This window comes from Poecilia reticulata, chromosome 16 (genome assembly GCF_904066995.2).
Source record: "Poecilia reticulata chromosome 16, P_reticulata-male-v2, whole genome shotgun sequence".
NCBI lineage: Eukaryota > Metazoa > Chordata > Actinopteri > Cyprinodontiformes > Poeciliidae > Poecilia > Poecilia reticulata.
The window spans coordinates 19,714,919-19,738,569 of NC_088845.1; the positions used below are offsets into that span (position 1 = coordinate 19,714,919).

General features: G+C 39.5%; 1 protein-coding gene across 3 annotated transcripts in view; it reads right to left on the reverse strand.

Moving 5' to 3' along the window:
- Positions 1-2,475: 2,475 nt before the first annotated feature.
- nphs1 (NPHS1 adhesion molecule, nephrin) overlaps positions 2,476-23,651 on the reverse strand; it is a 63,004-nt gene continuing 41,828 nt past the window's right edge. For all 3 annotated transcript variants that reach the window (XM_008432426.2, XM_081597255.1, XM_081597256.1), the window contains 19 exons: positions 23,014-23,138; positions 22,761-22,929; positions 22,035-22,164; positions 21,690-21,862; positions 20,878-21,018; positions 20,178-20,318; positions 18,702-18,823; positions 17,644-17,803; positions 17,368-17,524; positions 15,744-15,895; positions 12,234-12,345; positions 11,970-12,151; positions 11,824-11,868; positions 10,907-11,029; positions 10,291-10,339; positions 7,512-7,641; positions 6,056-6,140; positions 5,720-5,883; positions 2,476-5,097 (listed from right to left, as the gene is read on the reverse strand). In XM_008432426.2, coding sequence (XP_008430648.2) covers positions 5,008-5,097; positions 5,720-5,883; positions 6,056-6,140; positions 7,512-7,641; positions 10,291-10,339; positions 10,907-11,029; positions 11,824-11,868; positions 11,970-12,151; positions 12,234-12,345; positions 15,744-15,895; positions 17,368-17,524; positions 17,644-17,803; positions 18,702-18,823; positions 20,178-20,318; positions 20,878-21,018; positions 21,690-21,862; positions 22,035-22,164; positions 22,761-22,929; positions 23,014-23,138 — 2,450 coding nt within the window. In that variant the 3' untranslated portion in view covers positions 2,476-5,007. The remainder of the gene's footprint in view (positions 5,098-5,719; positions 5,884-6,055; positions 6,141-7,511; positions 7,642-10,290; positions 10,340-10,906; positions 11,030-11,823; positions 11,869-11,969; positions 12,152-12,233; positions 12,346-15,743; positions 15,896-17,367; positions 17,525-17,643; positions 17,804-18,701; positions 18,824-20,177; positions 20,319-20,877; positions 21,019-21,689; positions 21,863-22,034; positions 22,165-22,760; positions 22,930-23,013; positions 23,139-23,651) is intronic.

A 23,651-nucleotide genomic window follows, 5' to 3' on the forward strand; every position in this document is an offset into this window, starting at 1 on the left:
ATGTTTTATTTATATATGTATATTTGTGCATGTTGGGAGTTCAGCTGACAATGTTCTAAACCTAACAATCAGGAAGCAGGGAGGGAAATTTCAGATCACATAAGTCTTAAAACAACATACTCTACACTATGCAGCTAACAAAACTGGGTCGGATTCAGAAAGATGGTGCCTGAGAGGAAGGCATTGCCAAACCACGTTTTGCATGTATTTTCATAGCTTGGCTATGGAAGAGGGAAATAGGTTTGCTTCTTCCTCAAATAACGTCACTGTGAAACTTCTGTATATTCTGCAACACGGAAGTTAAATACATACTACAAGGCCAATTCAGCAACTGTAACCCTTTATCAGACAAACTATAGAACATATTCGGTTTCCACCACTTGCGACCTTTTACAAAAAGTGATCTTTATGTAAAAGCTATATTTGTTTTACAAAAAGGTAGTTTTTATATTTTAAAAAATACATCTTATAACTGTCCCAGTGGGCCTACTGCCATTTGCACAACATCACTCTCATTTACAAACAATCAATCAGCACTATGATAAAAGTCTTAGCAGTGCCAATCCGGCTCGTGTAGGTGCTGCTCACACTCTTCCCCCATTCAGTGCGTACATTTGTTCAAGCTCAAGATTGCCAGTGCGCTGCAATGTGCAAATAGCGGAGAAACAACCTAACATTGCAGGAAAACTTCCAGTTTTTCGCAGGCCATGCCATCTTGTGGGGAAGGAGCATTTCTTTTTTTTTTTTTTGGCAAACTGTACAATTCAGCAACTTTTTGTATGGTAACAAATGTCTATTTTTGTCTGTGCACGGACTTGTAGACTAAAACAATGACATTTTAGCATGTTAAAATTAGCATGCTAATTTTTTATAAAAATATTTCCAACTATATGCACCCACATTGTGTTGCTACTTCACTAGTGCACTAAGAAAACATTGATACTCACCATGTTCTTCACCTCCCCTGCTCAGAGGTTCAAAAGGTGGGGCCTTCACAGATGTATTCTCCACATCCTGCTCATATTGATGGATTAACTTGAGCCCATTTTCCACTGAGCTCTGACATTAACAAGCCTTTTTTTTTTTTTTTTTACCTGAATTGCTGTTTACTGGACATTGTCTTTCTTTGATGAAGCCTGACAACGGCCATGCGTTTGGCTTATTTGTCAGCTTTGTTAACATGCATGTATCTAATCAATTGTCTGGGCAGTGTAAATGTGTTAAAGTGTATCTGTGCTTTTCTAGGTTATTCTTTTTTATAGTACAATCAATTTATCTGGAAGAGAGAGGGCGCCCGGCCTACACTTCCACTTGTCGAGGCACAATCTACTTCCTGCTACTTCAGGTAGCAGGAAGTAGATTGTGTCTTTAAAAGGAGCGCTACCAAAACGTTATTAGCTTTAGCAATATGAGTGGATAGCAGAAATAAAAATAAAAAATTGCAATTGAATCTCCACTTTATGCATTTGTACAAGCTACCATTTGCAATGTAGCAGCAATGGACCAACATTTAAGTTGTAACTCAGATGTTCTAAGTCTCTTCAAAGAGCCATCGTGGATTGAGATTAGAAGAAAGACTCTCCAGTAGCAGTCAGTCCAATAATGATTCTGAAGAGGCTTCTGACTGAAGACTCTTGCTATGACGGTCTTCTGACTGTCATGACTTGCTAACAGCACAACTGAAGAATTATAGAGATGTTACAAAAGTTGTGGTTTAAAGGTCCCTCTGAGCTGCTTCATGCAGAAACCATTTAAGTTTCTGCATAATTATTCCATCTATTGTTGTGCAAATTGAAATATTGCTGCTTTTGAGGATGTTGCTTTTAGAGTAAGCTGCACCCATGTTCTCTTCCCTGCAGATAAAATCCTTCCCCCTTATATCCTCGTGTGCAATATAATATTGTGTTAAGTTCTATTGAAAACAATATTGAATTGTTGGACACAATTGAAAATGGCAAACTTAGTTCAGAAAGGGCACTAGGAATACACCGTACACAGAGTGAAACTTGGTGTTGAAAAGTAATCCCAGAGAATGAATATTCCTTCAGGTAGAACTTGTTTTTTGTACAGATGAATAAAATTATGAGCAGGTCTGAAAATTGGCAAATTATTATTCAAAACCTCTGGTATCTGCTAGAAAGCCAAAAGAAATGAGCACCTTTCTAAGCATATGCCTAAAGTCTTAAAAGAAAAAACTTCAACAGAAGAAAAAGTAATTTTATAAAATCTTGTCTGAATTCAGGATTAAACCTGAAGAGTTTTTTCAACAATAGATGTCCTCACAATAGCAAAACAGACATATTTTAATGTAAACATTGCGAAAAGCTGACAAAGCATTGTATTTATCTTTCAAAGACTACAGATCCATGAATTCATTTGTAGTATTTGATCCACACCAAAAGTTACCCAGATGCATATTACAATTAATGAAAAAGTTAATTTCCAACTGGAAAAACACATGCAATGACCAAAATGTACATCTATTTAGCATGACTTTATTATATCATTAACAGGTTGCACTAGCCACTAAAGTTACATAGATACTTTTCGGAGAGAGATTATTTATTCATACACAATCACATGGGACAAAAAATAACTTTAGACATTAGGTAATTAAATTATGTTAATTATTTCTCTTTTGATTTAATTTCCCCCTCTCCGAGATTCTCTGAGCTCCCTTGAGATTCTCCTGGAAGCAACACATCAAAATGTTCACGAGGCGAGTAAGGAAAAATGGAAGGTGACATGCAGTATTGAGCTGTCAAGCTTTCAGTCTAGCAGATTACTGTTCATGGCTGAGCTGAAATGAAGCATTATGAACAGGCTTTGGTATGAAAACAGAGCTCTGTTAGACAGGAACTTAAACAATTGTTCAGTAATGAGACAAACGCACCTTGACGGCTCATAATGGAGAATAGCAAGCCTGGGAAAGAGGGCTCAGTGAGAAATATTGAGATGCATCTCCAGGCGTTCAAACCCCACCAAGGAAATTTGTGGATTTTTACAGACTTAAATTGCATCTTGCATCCTGTAGGTAAATATTTTCATTGAAGGAATGCATTGATTTTTGTTGGAGACCTGCAGGGCTTTTCAGTCAAAGGGAAAAATATATGCAGCGCGCTGCGTACAGCAACACTGCTGCGATGAATACTTGATAGAATAAAGGCGGACATGAAGTGAAGACAGGTAAGAGCTTGAAACTTCATGTTTGTGCTCACAATCTGAGCCAGTAAAGGTGATGCTGATTCTGATCTGCTAAAGGCAAGTAAGTAAGTCAGAGTATTCAGCCAATGATCTGCAGCTTAACAGCTTCATGTTGCGTCTAAACTGCTAAGTTGTAGCCACTGATAAAGGAAGTAAGCATGCATGTGCTACATATTCAATTTATAACCACTCAATAAAAAACATAATAAAAGTTGTATAAATGTGAGTATTGATGTTTTCAACTTGCGTTGAGGATAATGCAGACGTTTAGCAGAGATTTAAAATATTAAAGTAGGTGACGTGTTATTGCAGCTCCTCCACTGCCTCTCTTAATTTGTATACCCTTTTCAAAACCATTCTGAAGCTTTCTTCCACTTCGCAATAATAGGCTACATTTTATTGCTTTATTAGATCAAATTCCAGTAAAAAAAGAAAAAAAAAAACCCCACTAATTTGTGGTTGCGTCATAACAAAATATGAAAAATATATAATATTTTTTGCATGGAACTGCAGGTACAACAAATTATTGCAAATGTCTGAGCAGCATTGGATAAACTATCGCCAGGGTACAATAGTAGTTTGAACGAATATGCCAAAAGGGTTTTTATTCAAATATGCACAGATTTTCTTAATGTATGATTCTGCAGGTCTGCAAAAGGGACTTAGTGTAAAATACAATTTTATACTAAAATTATTTGATTTTTGACTTGAATTTTTACATTGTTTATATTTCATACGAGAAGATTATTACACAATTTTTTTTTTTTTTGTAAATACCATTTGATATTTGACAAAGAGCCACAAGAAGAACTGCTTTTCTATAAAGCAGAGAATATCTGTTTGTTGCAGTAGCCACATATGAAGCTCAGCTTAACCCTTTCCTCGTCTCAGTCTCCCTCTTTCTCTCTGACCGCAAATTCCCAGCATGGCTTCTCCGCTTCACCAACGCTTTAAGCTGAATTCCGGTCCGAGAGAAAACAGGATTATAAAGTCTGGCCACAGATATGGCTTCTCTCGTCTTCAGATGAAACTGTGCTAAATACCGCTCAGTATGATCCCATTGTAGGGACTCCGTAAGACCAGCTGTCAGATCTGAAAAGTCTTTGTAGTCGGTGGGGGGAGGGAGGGGGGCCCCTGTCATCAGGTTCTCATCTGGATACACACTGGAAAATGTTAATGTCAGATGGGTCAAAAGGATGATGTCTGCTTGGGTGGTACCGTGAGCCTCTGTTGCTTCTGCTCCAGTGCCAACCGCACACATGTCAGTTCATTTCTATCTCTAACAGACTGATTCATGCCTACCTGCAGGCCCGTGTAGGATGTGAGGGGCGGGGAGGGATTGTGGGTAATGACGATGACTCGGCGGCTTTGAAAAAGAGGCAGAAGGTGGAAGGGGGCATGAAAAGAGGAGCAGAAGTCAAAAACTAACCTAACAGTGCAACTTAAGGATATTTATTGAGAGAAAAACAATATTTATCCTGTTGATACTCCTGACTGCAATGAGGTGACAGAAATTTTCAAATCTTTACTGTAGCTTTCTTCTTGCCTTCTATTCAGCAAACAGTTTGCAATTTATGTCAGTGAATTAGATCAACTTATTATTTTAAGGATAAAAAGTAAAAACAAAACTTTAAAGTTGAAAAACTTACATTTATTTTTGCTCTTAATCTTCAATGTAATTTAAACCAAGTTCTAGAAAAAAATCAAACAAACAAAAAACGGCAGGAGTATATACTTCTTTACACCAATTTACTCAGTACCTACTACTGAGTCAAGTTATTTGATTGGAATCATTGTCTCAATCTAGACTAATTCTCCTCGCAATTCAAAGGGTAGATCATAATCCCGCTCCGGTTGTTGATTTTCCGTGAACTGCCCTTCTCTCTTGACACCCTGTAAAAAGAGAGATTACAGTTACTGTGGAAAATGATTTTCCTCATTGAAAACTAATCTACATATCAGACTAAGATAATCTGAATAAATATATTAAGGGAAAATGTTATCCACAGCAACCTGGTTACGCATAAAAAATTGTTCTGGGTTCTTGTGTGACGTCCTTGATGAGTTGCCGATACACTTCCAGGAATGTTCTCTACTGCTTCATGTTGTTTTTTTTCCTATTTGCAGATAACGGTTTTGAAACTTAGTCTTATTTTCTACTTCATTTATACTTTATCTGAAAGGTTCTGTTTAAGTTATTTTATGATTCTTCAAGGTTTCATGGTACATAAGCTTGGCTTTGGCAGGTAAAATTAAACTCAACTTCCCGAAAAATGACAGTAGGAGCAATTTGCTTTTAATAACGTTTTCCTCTAAAGTGAAACACTTGAGAACTTCTTTTTATATTAAAATTTGCTTGATGGTGACAAAAAGCCCCCCCCCCAAAAAAATAGCAAGAGAAATGCGAAGGATGTAAAAGCTTTTTTTATATTTTGGTAATGCATTAAATCTTTTAAATGTGTTTGTTATATAACTGTTCCAAAGAGTTATTATTTATAAATTTTTTTTCAAAGACCTGAGGGTCGGTTGGTGACCTCCAGTCCTCTGCTTGCTGGATCAGTCTGCGATCAGAGAAAAGTGGACGGTAGGCAGGAAGAGAGGAAGCCAGTGTGTCCGGGTACACTCGTCTGTCACCCACATCTTCATACAAATGGCTTTCAAAGTTCACAGGAACGGCACCTTTAACAGCCCATACACAATCACAGCATAAATATGGATTAAAACATAAATATGGATCACTGCAATTTTCTGTATCTGCCTAAAAAAAACAGTCTCTTTTCACTCTCCACTCGCCAGAATGCAAGGTGTTGGCTAATGCCTTGTTAAAGCAAAAGTGTTTGTCGTGTCTCACCAAGGCCATGTCTGTCCTCAGGATGTGGACCATGGTACGGTTTATAGTCACCAGTAGGATAATAATAATGGGAGTCTTCCTGAAACTGGTCAAACAGACAACATTTCATCATATAAAGCATCACAAAGCACAAAGCATTTCCACTTATCAGTAGTTCAAAGGTCGTCTTCACCTCCGATGTGGATGTGCTTTACTTATTGGCAAGATAATGCGACACATATTGGCAACACGACAATTTCAAAGGCAGACCTGGAATGGTTTCTTTATGCCGCTTTGCTCAAAATAATAACACGACAACGCCAGTAATTACTCTGTGTACCATCACTGCTGGCGAAACCTTCATCTTCATAAATACTAAAGTTAAGTTGATAATGAAAAGCAAGAGAAATGTGAAAGGGAAATCTCCTAAACAACGATTTTCACCCCAAATATAGCAAAAAAAATCATTAAAACCAATTAAAACACACCTGGTAATCTTTGTTTAGTCTGAATAAATGGCACACATTAAGTGTAAAATATTTCTCCTATAATTCCTTCAGTAGCTAGCTAGGCTGCGGTGTTTATGTTTCTCAGTCTATGCGAATGCAAGTGACTTTTTCTATTTAAACCAATTCTTAAGAGAAGAAATGTTCTGCTTTGCTTTCTGCTTTTTTTTCCCTATAATTTTATGTTAATGTCAAACTTTTCTAATGGAAATTCTAGTACAAATATAGTAAAAAAAAAAACTGTTTTCAACAAAAAAAAAATTGTTTTCTACATTTTTCAGAGCTGTATTATGCTTCAGCAAAAAGTTAAAAAAAATAAATAAATAGATTTTTACATATCTTTACCAGAAGTGAAAATAAATGTTAAGGGCACCATATAAAGTTATTGGGAGGGGGCAGGGAGGGGGGGGTGATGTTCAAAGAATGAAATGTTGCAGTGACATATTGAGAGATACTATGTCTTAGGGCATAACCATATCAAATACAAGATTGTTTCAAGTGAAATCCAGATATTGCTGAAGGTAAACATGCTTTAAGTCCGTTAAAGTGAAGTGAGCTCTACCTTCATGTGTGTTTGTGAATTGATTCTCCTCTGACCGCACAGCCTGATCTGTTTTCTCTTACCTCAATAAACTGTTTTCTTCAATCTTAAATCCTTGTTGGCCTTTTAAAAGAACAAAATGATCATTTCTCCAAGATCAATGCGTATTTTGAATGCTAATTGTGGGCTATTGATCGATGTTCCATCCCTGCGCACAACCAAAGGTTTCATTAGTTTATTTATCCCTTTTCCTTGTTACGGCTGAAGCCTCCACTTCCTTTGCTGCCAGATCTCTTCACCCTGTGCCTCACCTCCTTCCTCTACTCATCTGTTTCTTGGTGTCTCTGCAGATTATCTGTTGCCCTTTTCTCTTTCCCTCCCCCCCCATCCCCTCCTCCCTCCCCCCCATCCCCTCCTCCCTCTTTCTTACCGCTGTGTAGCTCTCATAGACGTTGGTCTCTGTTTCAGATCCAGTGTCAACGAGGAGGGTACGTTGGGCTCCAGTGTTGATTTTTTCTCTGCTCTCGTACTTATTGGAGTTGCCAGTTGATTGACTTGACCTGCATGTAGAAATCAGAGTTCATCTACTTCATGGTTATACTGCTGATTAGAGATGTGCCAATCAGGTTTTTTCCTGCCGATTCCGATTCTGATCACAGATACCGATCACCGATACCGATCACATAATTATTATTTTTTTAATCATCAGAACTACCGGTTACATTATGTGGAAAAAGTAACCATGAATTCACCTAAATTTAGACAAAAACTTGTTTTTAACAACTTTTCCCAAGAAAAAAACAAAACAGGCATTGTGCAAATTGTACTGCTATTGGTAATACTATCTTTAACAGACTAAAACTACTGCTACTGAGACTACTGCTAGATCTGAGTGGCTGTTTCTGACTGAGCGGAGTAATTATGCAGAACAGAGAAGAGATTGATTATTTTTTCAGAGATTATTTGTCTCATGTTAGGACAGCAAAAGTTTTAATACGTATGTAAAATGTATTTTTTTAGGTTAGATGCTGCAGCTTTAAGCAGAGGTTTGGTGTGAGAGTCACTACCAGGTGGAGCAGAAGCGGCGCTCCGTCTGTGAAATATTACTACCTGTAGCGCGTAGCAGCGGTTCAACAGCGAGAGCAGAACCAGCGTCTAACATCGCAGCTCGAAGACTTAAATAATTTTGCGGGTTATTTGTTTAGCTTTCTGACCGTCATGCTAATCCGGGTGAGTGTTTGTAGCTGTGCGCTGCTTTACCTGCTATCTAATCCTCCATATGTCATTTTTACTGCATTGAGCCTCGATGTAGCCAAACTCTGTCAAGTATGGCATTGTTTTGATGCCACATTAGCTTCGTTGTGTTGATGCATTTTGACGTGCTTCAGTTTTCCGCTGCAACATGCAAACTTCCCCATTCACTCAGTGCGATAGTTTCACGTCGCTTAGGATTTGTTGCTGCGCGTTTGCTCCGTGTGAAGGAAAGAGGAGACCAGCTGCACAGGCAGGCTGCGAAATGAGAAGCAGGTGATCGGTTTGTGTGATCGGCAACAAGAGACCGTGATCGGCGATCACCGATCATATACTTTTTCATGGAAATCGGCCGATTATGATCGGTGGCCGATCGATCGGCACACCTCTAATGCTGATAATTAATCCCAAGTGTGTTTTAACAGATATACTAACAGCACAGTTGCCATAGAAACTTATTTCTTATTAACATTTGGGCTTTCATTACTGCAGGGCATTGGAAATAAAGTATTTACAATTATCAATGTTTTTATTAAGAATCTGGTGTAGACCATGACAAAGCAGTGTGTAATGATGAATTGCAAAAAAAAAATGATGCATGGATTTCAAAGCTTTTATAAATAAAGTAAGAAGAGGGAGGCGTGCATTTACATTCAGTCGCCCCGAGCCATTACTTTATAGAGGCCCTTTTCACTGCACTTACAGCTGCAAATGATTTTGAGCATCCCTCTATGAGCTTTGCATAATCCAGAAAGGTTATTGTTTTCCGCAGTCATCTCTGCGGGTGGAGAACAACTTTTAAGTCTTTCCACACATTTTTAAATGGATTAACATCCATCCCTTGATTGGACCATCCTAAAACACGAATATGCTTTTTTCCAACCAATTGTTGCTCTGCCTGTTATTGTCCTGCTGAATGGTAAACTTCCATGATAGGCACAAGTTTCCCTTTAATTGACTCAATCCACAATCTCATCAGCTCTGTTCAGCTTCCCCACAGCATGACGTTGTGACCACCATGTTTCACTGCAGGGGTTGTGTGTTCAGGGTGTTGTGCAGGGTTAGTTTTTGCCTGCATATTATGTATTTTACATGCAGATCTTCTGACCAAAGCCCCCTGCATGGTGTTTTGTGGCCACTTTAAAAGGAACCTCCTATGTCCTGTTTTTTCCTGAAGTGGGTTTCTTTTTGCCACTCTTCCATAGCAAATAACAAGTCAGTGGATTCTCCCAACTGAACTGTGACTTCCTGTAACTTTTCAGTAAATTTCCACTGGTCTCTTGGTTGCTTCTGTGATTAACCGTAGCTAGTGTTATCACAGGTCATGTATTCCAGTTGTGCCACCATTTTAGGGCAATGAACTTTAAGTGCGATATGCAAAACTTGTTTTTTATAGCATTATCCCACGTTAAATGTATCCATATTTTAATCCCTAGACTGTTGTGCTGTGTTTCTCGGTCTTGAAGATAGTTTTTGTTCAATAACATTCTCAAGCAAACTTCTGAGGCTTTCATAGAACCTACACTGAAATTAGATTACAGATTACAGACAGGTTAATCGTATTTACTATTTAGGTGGCTTCTGAGGGAAACATATGACTGTGAATTTTATTTGGGGTTATCAGGATCATACACACGGATGCCAGAAAGAACACTTAAAAACCACACATCGTTTTCCATCCATGTCACCATTGTACTCCATGTTGCTTTGGTCTATCACATAAAATTGGAAAAAAATACATTCAAGCCCATGTTCATAACGTTTAAATGGTTTTACGTGGCATCATATTGTGGTTTCTTGGCAGTTCTGCATGTGTGATGCAAGGTTCAAGACACCAATTTAGACAGAGTTTTATCTAATCTTGTTTTGCCTCCTCAGCTGCCTCCAGCACATTAGTGAAAAATCACAAAATGTGTGTATCTCCTTTTCTTCCAGTGAACTCCGAAACCTTGACTTACACATCCTCTTCACTCTTCTGTCCATTCACCACACTGTCCCTTTCTGCCTCTGTAGGGGGAACGAGATACAAGGAGAGCTACTCTATCAAACGTTGAATTTGATCAAAACACTAAAGAGGCCAGAGAGCAAGAGTAAATGAAAGATTAGTGAGATGTGAAAGAAATTCAATGTAAAAAAAAAACAGAGGGCAAAGGAAGGTGCTGAAGGAAAGAAAAACCTGAAAGATTGAGAAGGAGGACTTGATGGTTAGGCTGATGAACAAATGGAAAGAGACAAAAGGGGAGAGAGAGAGAGGAAGGACATGAAGCCGGCCAATGAGATAAAAGATATGAGTGCAACGTGGAAGTGACAGTTTTGAGGGATGAATGTGGAGCGAGGTAGAGGCTCAGATGGTGAGCAAAAGGAGAGGAGACAGGACACACAAACAGAAAGAGGAGCACGGAGCAATGAGGTGGTGCTGAGCTGACAATTACATCATTGCTCAGAGTAATCTCTTTAGAGTCTTGCGGGGGGGGGGGGGGGGGGGGGGGAGGGGGGGAGAGATCGGAACACTGCAGAGACAAGAAAGCAAGGAACACGTCCCCGTCCGCAGATGAAAAAGATAATCACGGGTACTTGTTTTGTCACGCCTGTTTTTCCACTTCCGCCCAAAGAAGCAGCCCAGCGAATTCAACACCAGCAGGACTCCGAACACCACTGTGAAGGCCACAGTCAAATAGGTTGGCAGGCCACTCGGAGCTGGTTGCAAGCAAAAAAACAGAGATATCAGATTAGTGCAGAATAGATAAAGCTAAACCGAACGACATGTAAGGATAAAAAGACATAACTGGTCTCTCAGCAGCTTTTAAATAATTAAGAACTAGCAGATGACAAAAATAGCAACCGCTGTTACAGCCACAAAGGTGCCTGAATTAACATGAGGAGCTAAAGGAAAACCACTGATTGTCTGACTTGGATTTCTACAAACTCTTAAAAGACTAAAAGGTCTCAAATTTAAAAATGTCAATCCGTGTTATTGCCATTTTGAATATATGTGAAAGGAAAAAACTTTACTTAAAAAAAAGAAAACAAAGGAGATACGTCATTCACAGGCATTTCAGGGATCAAGACAGAAGAAAAATTGTAAATGTTTGTATTGTATAGTGTGGACTGAAGTTAAAGCCATTTATATGTGAAAAATAAATAGTGATACATACTATTTCTATGGCGCAATTTTAAGCAAGTGTCAAAGCAATAAAAATGAGAGATACAGTATTTACTACCAACATTTTGCAAACAATTAAAATTGCTGTCAATTTTAATTGACAGCAATGAATATATATAGCATTCAGTGTTTTCAACAAACAGGAAATTATTTTCTTTCTGACACTGAATGATTGGCTTCAAATTGTTTAAGCTACAATAAATGATAACGTAGACATTAAAATTAAATAATTTAAGTCTTAAAGAGTTTTATGAAATGTTCAACTTTTAAAAATACTTTCAGTTATATTATTATTTCTTTCATCAAAAGTTGAGGGGGAAAAACTCACCCTGTGTGTCATCATCCGTTCGATCCTCTTCTACATCTTTCTTCACTATGAAGAAAGATAAAGGATGTAAAAAAACACAATCTTCATAAATGTACAGCTGACATCAGTCCTCACATAATTAATCTGGGGGGTAACTCCAGACTGACCCTCAGTGGTGATGGTCAGTACTGCACCATCATCAGCGTAGCCACTCTCTCCTATGGAGTTCAGGGCGTTAACTGAGAAGTTGTAGGTGGTCTGCGGCTGCAGACCCGTAACGGTGAAGGTTGTTGTATCAGGGGGAACGACGTCTACATACATGAAGCTGACAGACTGGTCCCAGATGTATCTGCCAAAGAAAAGAACACGCTATCAAATATGGCTTCTTTGCTCCTGTAAGGACACTCGTCTTTTTGGACATTTGTCTTTACCGTATGCGATATCTCTGCTGCAAACCCCCATTGAAGCCAGGGATCCACTCTAGAGTGACGGAGTTATGGGTAACACCGACTAGACTAAACGATGAAGGTGGATCCGGGTGATCTGAGGGTGAAAAGGAAAGTTAATCAAAAGAGCAAATGGGTTGTTTGTGCAACAGCTGAATTCTTGCACGCTGCAGTAAAGACTTTGATAAGAATTTAGTTGCTATGAAATGAGAATATATGCTATTATGAGGGAACTGATTACATGTACAGACTCTAAAATAGCACATGCCACTCTGCTACCTACCTACAGGGTTGTGCCCTCCATACTCTTTCCTCCTTTTTTTATATAGAGTGGTTGTATACAGACAAATAAGTGATCATTCTAAATATGAGTGTAGTGCTGTTGATGTTCTTAATCAGAGGATACAAGTAAAGTATCTATTTTCTCTTTTGTGTGTGACTATGGCCATATTTAAAAACGTACTACTTCTTGTAGGCATCGAAATGGATAATAATAACTTATATTAAAAAGAGAAGTATTGTATGATTTTGGCTGACAATCACAATGTTAGTTATTTATCCATCCATACTTCCATCAATGTTGCTGGGTTTTGAGGGGCTAGCCGCTACTCTTACCAGCACAGATGTGTGAAAATGTTCAAAATACATTAATATTTTATTGCATAAGCATCAACTTAAACTGGCGTGTTTTCCACATTTCTGGTAGTTTTCTTTGGAGTTTATTTTAACTCTGCTAACACTTTTTATACAGCGTGATGGCAAGAAAAAACTTGTTTATTCCACCAGTCATAATTGTCACAGTTGTTTTAAACTTTTAAATTATTACTCTGGCAAGCTTAGATGAGTAGAAATTTTCTTTGTGTCTTTCCGAAATAACAAAGATTAATAGACACACCCTACTTAAAAGGCTTTTTTAATGTAGGGCCCAAAGGCCCAAGGGAAACAGATAAATGTGGATTAGTCAGTAAATGTTTCTACACGGCTTAATCAAAAATATCCTTAAGTTACAGCTAGAACAAATGATTAAAAAAGTGTTGATAATTCTTTGTTATTGTCTGTATCTGGTATCTTTACAGACACAAGCTTCAAGGTATTTATTGGCATAACTTAACAACAAAATAAATCAGTTTTAATGAAAAAAAAAAAAAGTCCAAACTGTGCCTTTACATTTAGTTCCTCTAACAACCCTTACTCAGTACTGTCTAATCCATCTCCTGAAAATGACAGAAATATGGCACAACTTCAAACCTGCCAACACATGGTGTTTCACCAAAACTCACAAGTCAGGGAAACAGACCATTATTAGAAGAAGTCAAAAAACCTATGGGATCTCTAGAGGAGCCTCAGAGATCCACAGATCAGATGGGAAAATATTTTTGGCACAACATGTATTAGTCATGCACTACAGTCTGGTGCTTATGGAAGAGCAGCTGCATTGTGGGATTGTTGAAAAAAAAAACCTTAAAGGGTCTCTGTGCAGTTTTTCATAAGCTACGTAAGGGACACGTCAAACATGTGGAATAAGGTATTCTGCTTAGGTCAAAGTCCAGACTTAATCTGTGGCAAGACTTGGTAAAAAAAATGTTTGCACACATTATTGATTCAATCTGAAGAAGCTTGATGGTCATGAATAGTTCTCCTTCCACCTTCAATTGTGCACATTGTTTTGTCCCGTCAAATAACAAAATACATGTAAGTCTGATTGTAATGACTCAACATTTGGAAAAGTGGGGTATTTTTTCAGGTGTCAGTGTGTGGCACTGTTTTTTAAAGAGAAAAATCACAATGTGGGTTTTTTTCATAGATGTTCATTTAAAAGGTGAGCTCTAAAAAAAAAAATAAATTTTTATTAATTTTTGACTTAAAAAGTTCCTGATTAGCAAAAAAAGGCAAAGCTTTGGCTGACTCCTCTAATAACCCAGGGGCTGATTTTCATAATTTATACAACCAAACATAAGCAATAAGACATCGCCTCATGATTATTTCAGTATCAATATAGAGAGAGCTGATCAAAGGAGGCTACTCAGACCTTCGGCCTTTTACAAAGCACTGCTTCAGTGAGGCTTCTGAAAGCAAAGTGGAGTGTTTCACATTTGGAGCATCAGAAGCAATAATTTTAGAGATGAGCAGTAGTTAAGGTGAAATGAAAGAGGTGGTTAAACAGAAGCACAGGAAGAAAGTGCTGCTTAAGCGATGATTCAGTCTGCACACCAGTTTACAAAACTAAGTTATTCCTACATTGAACTCAACTCAAAGAAGGCAAAGAGTTCACTTAAATATCCCCATCCATGCTAAAAAGAAACTAACAAAAAATGTCTTTCTTTTTAGCCCCAATGTGATAAGGAAGCATTTCAAATTTATTATCACTGCGTCAAATTAATTATGATAATTCCCACATGGCTGTAAAAAAACAAAAAAGAAAAAAAAAGAAGAAGAAAAATATATGGGCAAAAACAGGGCCAGTATTGGATTGCGTTTTAAAGTTTTTATAGTAAACATTAAATGTGTCCATCGATAGCTGCCGGCATTTGCTGAGAGCTGGACTTGGTTGATTAGACTGGTAGTGTGCAGATACATTCGGTAGCTCGAGGGTGGAAAAGTCTAAGTATGCCAGGAGAGTAAAGCTTATCACTGCAACTCTTATCTGAGGAGGAAGCAAAGTAGTGCTGTGGGCTAGATGATAAGGTAGAGAGATAGAGGAATAAAATAAGGTCTGGCTCTTGTGAACAACAACTCTCTCTGCAGTTTACAGAATCATCGTGGGATTGTGAGGATTCTCCCAAACTATTCTGCGGTAGCCGAGAAGGCCGGATAGAATTTGGACCAGACGGAACGGATTCAGTTTTATTCAACTGTATCCAAATAAGAACAGAAGGAAACATCCGTGCTTTCCTGCCAAGTGTGTGATATGAATAATCCCTACCCGGTGTCCGCCATAAAAAAAAAATATAAAAAAACTCCCTTTGATCAGTTGCCATTCATTTAAAAAACATTCATGTAGGATATTTTTAATTTTTTTTTGTCCACCAGGGGGACAAATTTACAACAACCGGAAAATACACATTGAGAAGAAATGGATGCCAAGGATGGTCATGAACCAACAGAGACTTTCTTGCAGTCTGTTGTCACTTGGTATTTATCCTACCAATCTCTTAACACTATGGTCTGTGTGTTTACAAGAACAACGAGGCTCAGACATATGGCTCGTGTTGGCCGGATAATTAAACTGAAGGGAGCGCTTGTGAAATAATGAAATTGCTTCGCATTTAAAAATAAATAGGTCAAAACAGGTTGGTCTACATAAATTCAAAACACCGCTATTGATCTAAAAAACTTTTTCTCTCTTGACATGCCCAAAATTTGGCACAGCTAGCTTTTTTTTTTTTTCTTCTCTCCGTTTCGCAAGGCACCAGGTAAGAATACTGCTGAAACCACAGTCACCCAGAGACGCACGCCCAATTGCACTTAAAATGGAAATGTATGCAGATGCAATACTTGTGCTGACGAGCTGGATGTCTAGCTTGTCTTCCCCAAGTGAGTTGCGAGCAGTGCAGCTGAAGACGGCGTAGTCCAGAGTGGCGCTCACATTCACCACTCGCAGAGTGCTGGTGTGGAAAGAGCCATCCCTCGCTGTCCTCTCCTCATACCTGCAATATGAAGATTTATGGCACTGAGGTAGGAAAAGGGATAAACACTGTGCAGTCACTAAAGCTTGCTGAAATAACAATAAATAGTCAAATAATGGAGCAAATTAGAGGATTAATGTCAACCACAGGTGCAGGCTAATTGTGCATGAATGTGAACTGCGCCTCTCAAAACTATTCATACTTTTTCATATTTTGTCACACTAATACCAGAAGTTCCAATGTTTTTTCTGGTATTGATTGATACAAAGTAATACATCATAGTAAAGTGAAGGATTTGGGACGGGTTTTAAAAAGTTTATATATTGTATGCAGGCTCCCTGAGCACATGCCTTGATTTTTAAAAAAAAAATCAGTTTGAAGTTAGTCAGACAGGATGAAGAGAACCAGTGAACATTCATTTTCAACTTTTGACACAGATTCTCTGTTGCATTTAGGTCTGGACTTTGACTGGGCCATTCTAACACATAATTATGCTTTGACCTAAACCATTCGATGTTTAGAGTCACTGTTCTACTTAAGTTCTGTCTTTTGAAGCCTGTGACAGTGGCTCACTGCTGAAGAAGAGCACTCCACAGCATGATGCTACCACCGTTCAACCAGTGTGACAGTCCATTCAGGATTATGTACGGTACTAATTTTCTGCAGCACATATTGTTCCGCTGGTAGGCCAAAACGTTCAGCCGCAGCGTTTTTAGCATGTCTGCTATGTACACCTCATGGCTTGTGGCAATCTGTTAACAGGACGTTTCGTGATTTTGGTTTAAGAGTGGCTTTCTCCTTTTCACTCTTCCATAAACCCAGATTTGTGGTGAGGATAAGTAAAGGTTGTCAACAGATTCTCACACCTCCCTCCAGCTTCTCCCAGCTTCTTTTACTGCATCGCTGATTATTCCTCTCCTTTGTTTCCTGTTGCGCCACACTATTACTATTTCTAGATGATGAAATGAACACCATTTCATTATATGTCCAAAACTTGTTTTTATAATTTAATTTTACTTTTACCTTCTCCATAACCCTCTCCATATCTGCTGGCGGTGTTCCTTTGGCTTCATAAGTTCTTATGAAAACAAACATCTTTTGAGTTTCACAGAACAGCTGTGCTTATACTGATAATAAGTCACAGTGGAATTGGGATGGCATCTCCCAATAAGTGACTTCTGCAGCTATGGTGGCACAGGATTGCATTGTGTGGTATTAGATGAAAGGGAGCTCTACACAAATAGACATCGCACTATTAAGATATTTTATTTGCAAGGAAGGTAATAATACTAATCTAAGAAAGATTCATTTTCTTCCCAGAAATCTGGATTCATTTTGTTGATCCACAACAAAACCAATATACTGAATTTTGTGATTGTGATAAGAAGAAGATTAGAAAGAGTGTAACTGTTACTAACATTTTTTCAAAGAACTCTAAATCTAAAGTTGTGATCAAAATGAACTATGAATAGAAATCAAAATCAACTCCTGACCTGGGATTTGCCAAATCAATGAGCATCCCTTTCTTTTCCCACGTAAACTCTACAGGAGGAATGCCCTCTGCCTGACACACCAGCTCAGCAGTGGCAGTGCCGTCCCCTCGACTGGCAACCTTACTCCACTGGGGTCCTTTCCGAAGCTCCGGAGTGACTTCACAAGAAAAAACAGATGAGGAAAAATATTCAGAAACCTCAAATACTGCATTTTACATAAGTCAACTGAATGTTTGCTTTGCCTCTTAAACTGAAAAATAACAACAATGGACCTACATTGCACCACCAGCTTCATTTCCACACTGCCAGGGAACGCTATGCCATTGCTGGCCGTACACTGGTAAAAACCAGCGTGAGCCCGAGTCACATTATGAATGGTCAGCAAGCTTGATTTGTTTTCGTTGGTCTCCTCTCCCATCTCCACTTCTTCTTCTCCCTGTCGAAGACAGAGTGAGGGGAAATAAGCAAAAGACAGCTGCTATCCCTCAGTACCTGCACTCCCTCTAAGGGATGGTGCACTGCCTGTCTCGCCGCGTAAAGCAAGACAGGTAGCCAGACTTTATTGCTTGATGTCTGCATGAGAAGGGCGTTCAATACAACAAGTTGAGAGGACAAAGAAGAATAACACCAAAGGCTGTAGAGCCCCAAGACACAAGAAATAGGAGGGCCAATAAAAGCAGAGGAAAAGAACACGAACCCGACTGCCAGGGGGCGGGTTGGACCACATCAGCAGATAGAGAGACCACGCCACATTGACAAATGTGCCCTTTAGTCACGCAGCGGTAATGAAAGCTATTTTTCTGGATTTGGGCTGAGTGTGAAACAAGGAGACATGGGGTGGAAGGATAGTTAAAGCCAGTGAATTATGGTGCATCTGTGCATTTAGAGAGCCCAGTGATAAACGGTAAGAACAGAGAAAATAACACAGAGGAAGCCAGATAGGGGAAATAGATTCTAGACTGTTGCTGCATAGGCTGTGTGTGCGTACGTGCGCGCGCGTGCGTGAGTGAATGTGTTTGTGGCCTTGTTTTTGATACGGTGTAAGGACCATTTTCCCAAAAAATACTATGTTGTGATTGTGAGCTCCTTATAGGAGGAGTTGGGAAGGAAAGGAAACCCATAAGAAGGAGCACTGATTTGGGGTTAGAGATTAGGGTTAGGACAAAGGCGTTAATTGAGTTTAGGTTAGTTTGAGGTCAGACATGTACTGTTAGGTTTAGAGTAAAGGTTGGGGTTAGGCTGTATAATGAGTCAAAAGTGAAGAGAAGTCAATGCAAAATTCCCGTGAAGAGAGAAAGACATGTGCGTGTGTGTGTTTTTGCCATAGCACTCACCAGCCATTTCCAAGAGAACATCTCCGGTATAATGGGGTTGGCATCTGCCACACATATCAGGTCTGCTGTTCCCCCCTGGTTAACATACACAGGGTCTTTCTCCGCCTTGACAGTTGGAGCATCTGAGTGTGAGGAAAGAGGAAAAGGCTCAAGCAGAAGCGAAGTCAGTCTGAGACAAATCATCCGTTAAAAAAAGCCATGTTGATTTATGATAATTACTCTTGCACTTGTTTGGCTTTGACAGTGTTCATAACCCCTGGGATACAATACTATTAACTTCTTTCTATGCTCGAGCAAAGATGGCAAATTAATGTGACCCACGAAACCCTCTAATGAGAGCACATCCCTATTCAGATGATGGCAGAGTGACCAGTTTGCCCTCGTTTTGTTTCCCCTCTCTATCCATCTACACATCAGTGAATCTCTCCTTCCAGTCAGAGTCCTCACGTCTTTTCTTTGTTAGCCTCATAAGCTTTTTACACTTCCCGTGGGTGCCATGTACATGCAACAGTAAGGCCATTAGTGCCAACTTGTCTGAACCTATGTTCCCTCCTGAAGAACAGTGGCAAAAAACACTAGCAAGAGACGGACCTCTGGGTTGGTAGGACCCACTCGTGTTGGTCTCCTAACAAAGACCGACATTGTTAAGTGGGATACACTGCCACACTTAAAAGCTACTACAATCCTCCATACATAATGAATATCTACAACTGTCATGCCCAGTCAGTGCAGGATGGCAGAATCCATTAGTCGTGTACCATGGGCTTTGGTGAATCAGACAGACCTACATTTTCAGCGCTAGCATTATTAAATCATTACTATCGAGGCAGAGGGCCTAAAGCTTGAGGCTGGGCCTGAGGCAGCGGAGGAAATGGATGGTCTTGCATGGACGCCTAATGAAGGTTTTTTGAGGATGAATCGAAAGCCAGTTTTGGTTGTCTGATACTCTGCAGCTTTAGACAAGTTCAAAATTGTGCTATTAGCAATCAATGAATTCACTGTACTGCGTGAGCAGTTATTCAAAAACCACATTTGAAAGACAATGGAGGAAAGTCAGATGTAATATTGCATCCAGGAAGGTCAGAGTAACAAGGTAAGTTAAAGAACCTAATATGTGACAACTGCTTTTGGATCATTTTAGGATTTATGTTGAAATGGTACTTATTCGGCTACAGAAGAAATCTGATTTTTCAACATGCCAGCAAACATGGCAAAATTGAAAAAGAATGTGGCAGCAGATGGAGACCAGATATGGGGAGTAAAAAAAATAGAGCAAGTTAAACCATGTGGTCAAATGCATTCCTAGCAAGCAGGTTTTTAATGTATGAAACCTGAAATAGTACAGTCTGTCAAATATTGCATCCAAACTGTTCTTTGTGACTGCATTTCTGTGCACATTGATTCTACGACATTGATTTAATATACTACATATATTACTCTGACATGTTTATGCATGCTCTACTTGCAGTGTCTTACAGTAAACATCCAGCTTAACAGTGGTTTCGTTGACGCCTTCACCATTTTCACATTTGATAGTGTAAAGTCCTTTGTCTTTTCTTGTCACATTCCTAATCTCCAGAGAGTGGTCATCCAACCAGTGGTGGCGTATGTCTTCCCCTTAAGAAAAAGTACACACACACACACACACATGAAAACCAATAGTAAATTGAGTATTCATTACATGCTCATCAACAGCATGTCCTCTGGCCACTGGTCTCTAAGTGACATCTAATCCTGCATTATTGATTGGCCTGGCAAGATTCCCACTACAATCTGACAATAGGTGTGTGAGGGAGACCTTCTGTACCACATTACCCCTCCAAAAAAAGTAATAGATGTTTTTCCTCATTTGAAAAATACTGTAATTTCATGGGGTTGGCTGCACATAATGAAAGTAGCAGAGCTAACAGAAAGGGTGTGGGTGCAGCTGGGCTCTGATGACATCGACCTGGAGAGGAAGACGGGTTTAAAGCAGTTGTGTTGTATTCAGGGAGACAGCAATCCTCATTTAGACTGAATATATTAGAGCTGTAATGAGAATCACATTTGGCAGGGTCCCATGCTGGCTAACCTGCTATGTTTTATTCAGACCCTGAATGGCAGAGCTGAGTGCTTACTTGCTGGCTCAGCTCAACTAGGACCTGGTTTATAGAGCCATCACACAGCCCGGGATCACCTTTGACCAGCATCTGCTTGCGGCGCAGCCAAATGCAGGAGACCACCTCGGGGTTTGCTGAGACCATGAGGGGGATGGTTGCCACATCATCCTCCACCACCTGGACTTCTGTTGCTTGCTCAGAGCTGAATTCAGGAGGATCTGACGTAAAAGCAGCACAGAAATACAAATCCAGCTGAATTTAGACAAATGTCACACGCACAGAGGAAAAAACACAGCCTCCTGTTCACAGGAGTGATAGAATCCAACAAGAGCGAGCGCCAAAAACCCACAACACATGCTGAGCACAAAAGCCCGAAGAGACACTAATGAGAGTCAAACCGGTAGAAAGTCAACATCCCACCAATAATTCCAGATCTAACCAACTTCAAGCACTTCGACAACAGGGGAGTGAGGCAGAACGGGAGGGAGAAGGACAGGCATTAAAATGACGCCTGACAGTACTTTTGTCCAAATGCAGATCTGCACAAACACACAGTGACATTCCTTCATGCTCATACACAGCACCGAGCTTTGAAGCAGAGGCTGGCTGCTGTCTGTGAAATGGCATCAAAGGCAAACATGGCTATGCAGCAAAGCAAATGCACAATTAGGACACACTGCCGCAGAGCTCAACAGACATATAAATCACAACAAAGGTTTCCCGTAAACAAAAAAAAGAAAAACAAAATATTGCAAAAATATCTCAACGATGTAGATTTCATCTGCATTGTTAGTGAATTGTCATTTAAAAATGAAGCAAACATTGCTTGGTTACACGTGTGTGACAAATAAACTGAAAAGTGTGTGCTTTTTATTCCTGTCCTACTTACATATCACATTCAGTTGGTAAAACGTGTTAGCTCCTTCTTCCAACACAGGGCTGTAGGCATGACAGATCACCTTCTGGTTGTGGTGCTGTGAAGTCAGATTCAGGTGAAGCCTACTGAGCACAGAAACGCCCCCAAACTCAGCCTCCTCGGGTGCCTCCTCAACTCCCTGCAATCTAGGAGTAAGTGGCAAATCGCAATTGCTAAACATTTTTAAGTTCACAAAAATGCAACTGCACACATCTGAGAAGACGAGTATCGGTCGCCCCGCCTCGTTTGAGTTACTTAAAGGTGCTGAATATGTTCTTTGGTGTTTCTCACACTACAGGTGTAAATTTTAAAGCAAACCTCAGTGGGCCCACTTTCCAGGAAATGTCAGATTTTGGGTTGCTGCTCCCAGAAAGACACTCCAGTTCCATCTGCTGACCTCGGTAAAACACTTCTTCTTTGGCTGTAATCTTCATAGTCACGGCTGTAACTGGAAACGCATCATTTAAGCAAGAACAGTCAACCATTTAAAGAACTTTCCTTTTTGACTGAAACAGAATTATCAGACTTGAATAAGCTTATTGGATAGGAACTACACTCTTTTGGCAAAACACAGATCGTCGCTAATAAATAACTAATCACAAATATAAGAGGACATTTTAAAATGTCAACTCCAAATCATTTTGACCTGTAATTGTGTGATCTTGTTTCATTAGGAGTCTTCTCTCACACATATGACACGACTCTGCCTCCACACCTAACACACATAAGTAGTGACCACTCGCATCAGGAAGTTAAAATCAGAATTGGCTGAAATATGTACAGTACATAGCTGGATTTGAATGCCACTTGTTAAGATTCAGACAGCTCTCTTTAAGGATTGGTGCTATGTAAATAACATGAAGTAAATGGACGATCAAAACCCATCAAGGTGAATACTATAAAAAATACAGTTGAATATATAAGTCATATTCCAGTGTGCATCACCTTGATTTATCCGATATTGACATTATGTATCTTTCAGTTGACTGTGACGAGAATGAAGCTCAGACGGTGAGCATGCATTAGGACAGTAGACATACTCACACTGGACCAGTAGCTTAGCATGTGCTGATATTGTTCTCTTTGCCTCATTTGTGGCGTCACAGCGGTAGGCAGCCTGGTTGTCGCTCGCCGTCAAGAGCAGGTTGAGCACCCGAGTTACAACCATCTTAGACGACGTCTGCGGTTGTGCATCTGAAACCTGTTTATCATCCTAAAACATAAGTGAAGAAATGAAGATATAGGTTGATGTGCTGTTCTTCTTGGCCTACATAAATAATATGGGGTAAAATTGCACCTTAAACCAGGTGAGCTTTGCGGGAGGATTCCCTCCAGCCGAGTGGCAGACAAGCAGGGCTCTGGTGCCCGAGCGCAGAGGGATGTCCTCAGGCGGCGAATCAATGAAAACTTTTTGAGGAGGATCTGTTCTCAAAGGGTAAAAAATGTGACATTTACTGTCCCAAGATTTTACAAATTTAAATGTATGTCATTTTCTATGTATGCTCAGCTCCTGAAGAACTCTATTTTTAAAAATGGTCTTTGTAAAGTGTCAAATTGACCAGAATGCTCATCATATCGGAGTAGTTTGGAATAATCTCCACTAAAAGTGGTAAAGTCTGCATGAATGACAACAGAGCTCTTTGTTTGTATCACTGTTTTTTTTATCTTATTGCTCCAGGGCTAACTTACTGGGTTTGGATGTAAACCTCCTGTTCTTATATTTTCACAGAGAAACAGGTGTTGCTTGCCTTCCGTCTTCTCCAAAATAGCTGTGATCTCACCTTCTAAATGAATTTAAAGTGATTTTTTTTTTTTTGCCGTTTGGTCCAATCTAAGGCCTTGGGATGTGTGACAGCTGTGTATAAGTCACAAATTAAATTGTAAGAGCGTCAAAAAGAAAAACTTTTTTTATGCTCTGCTTCTAAGGCAGTGTGT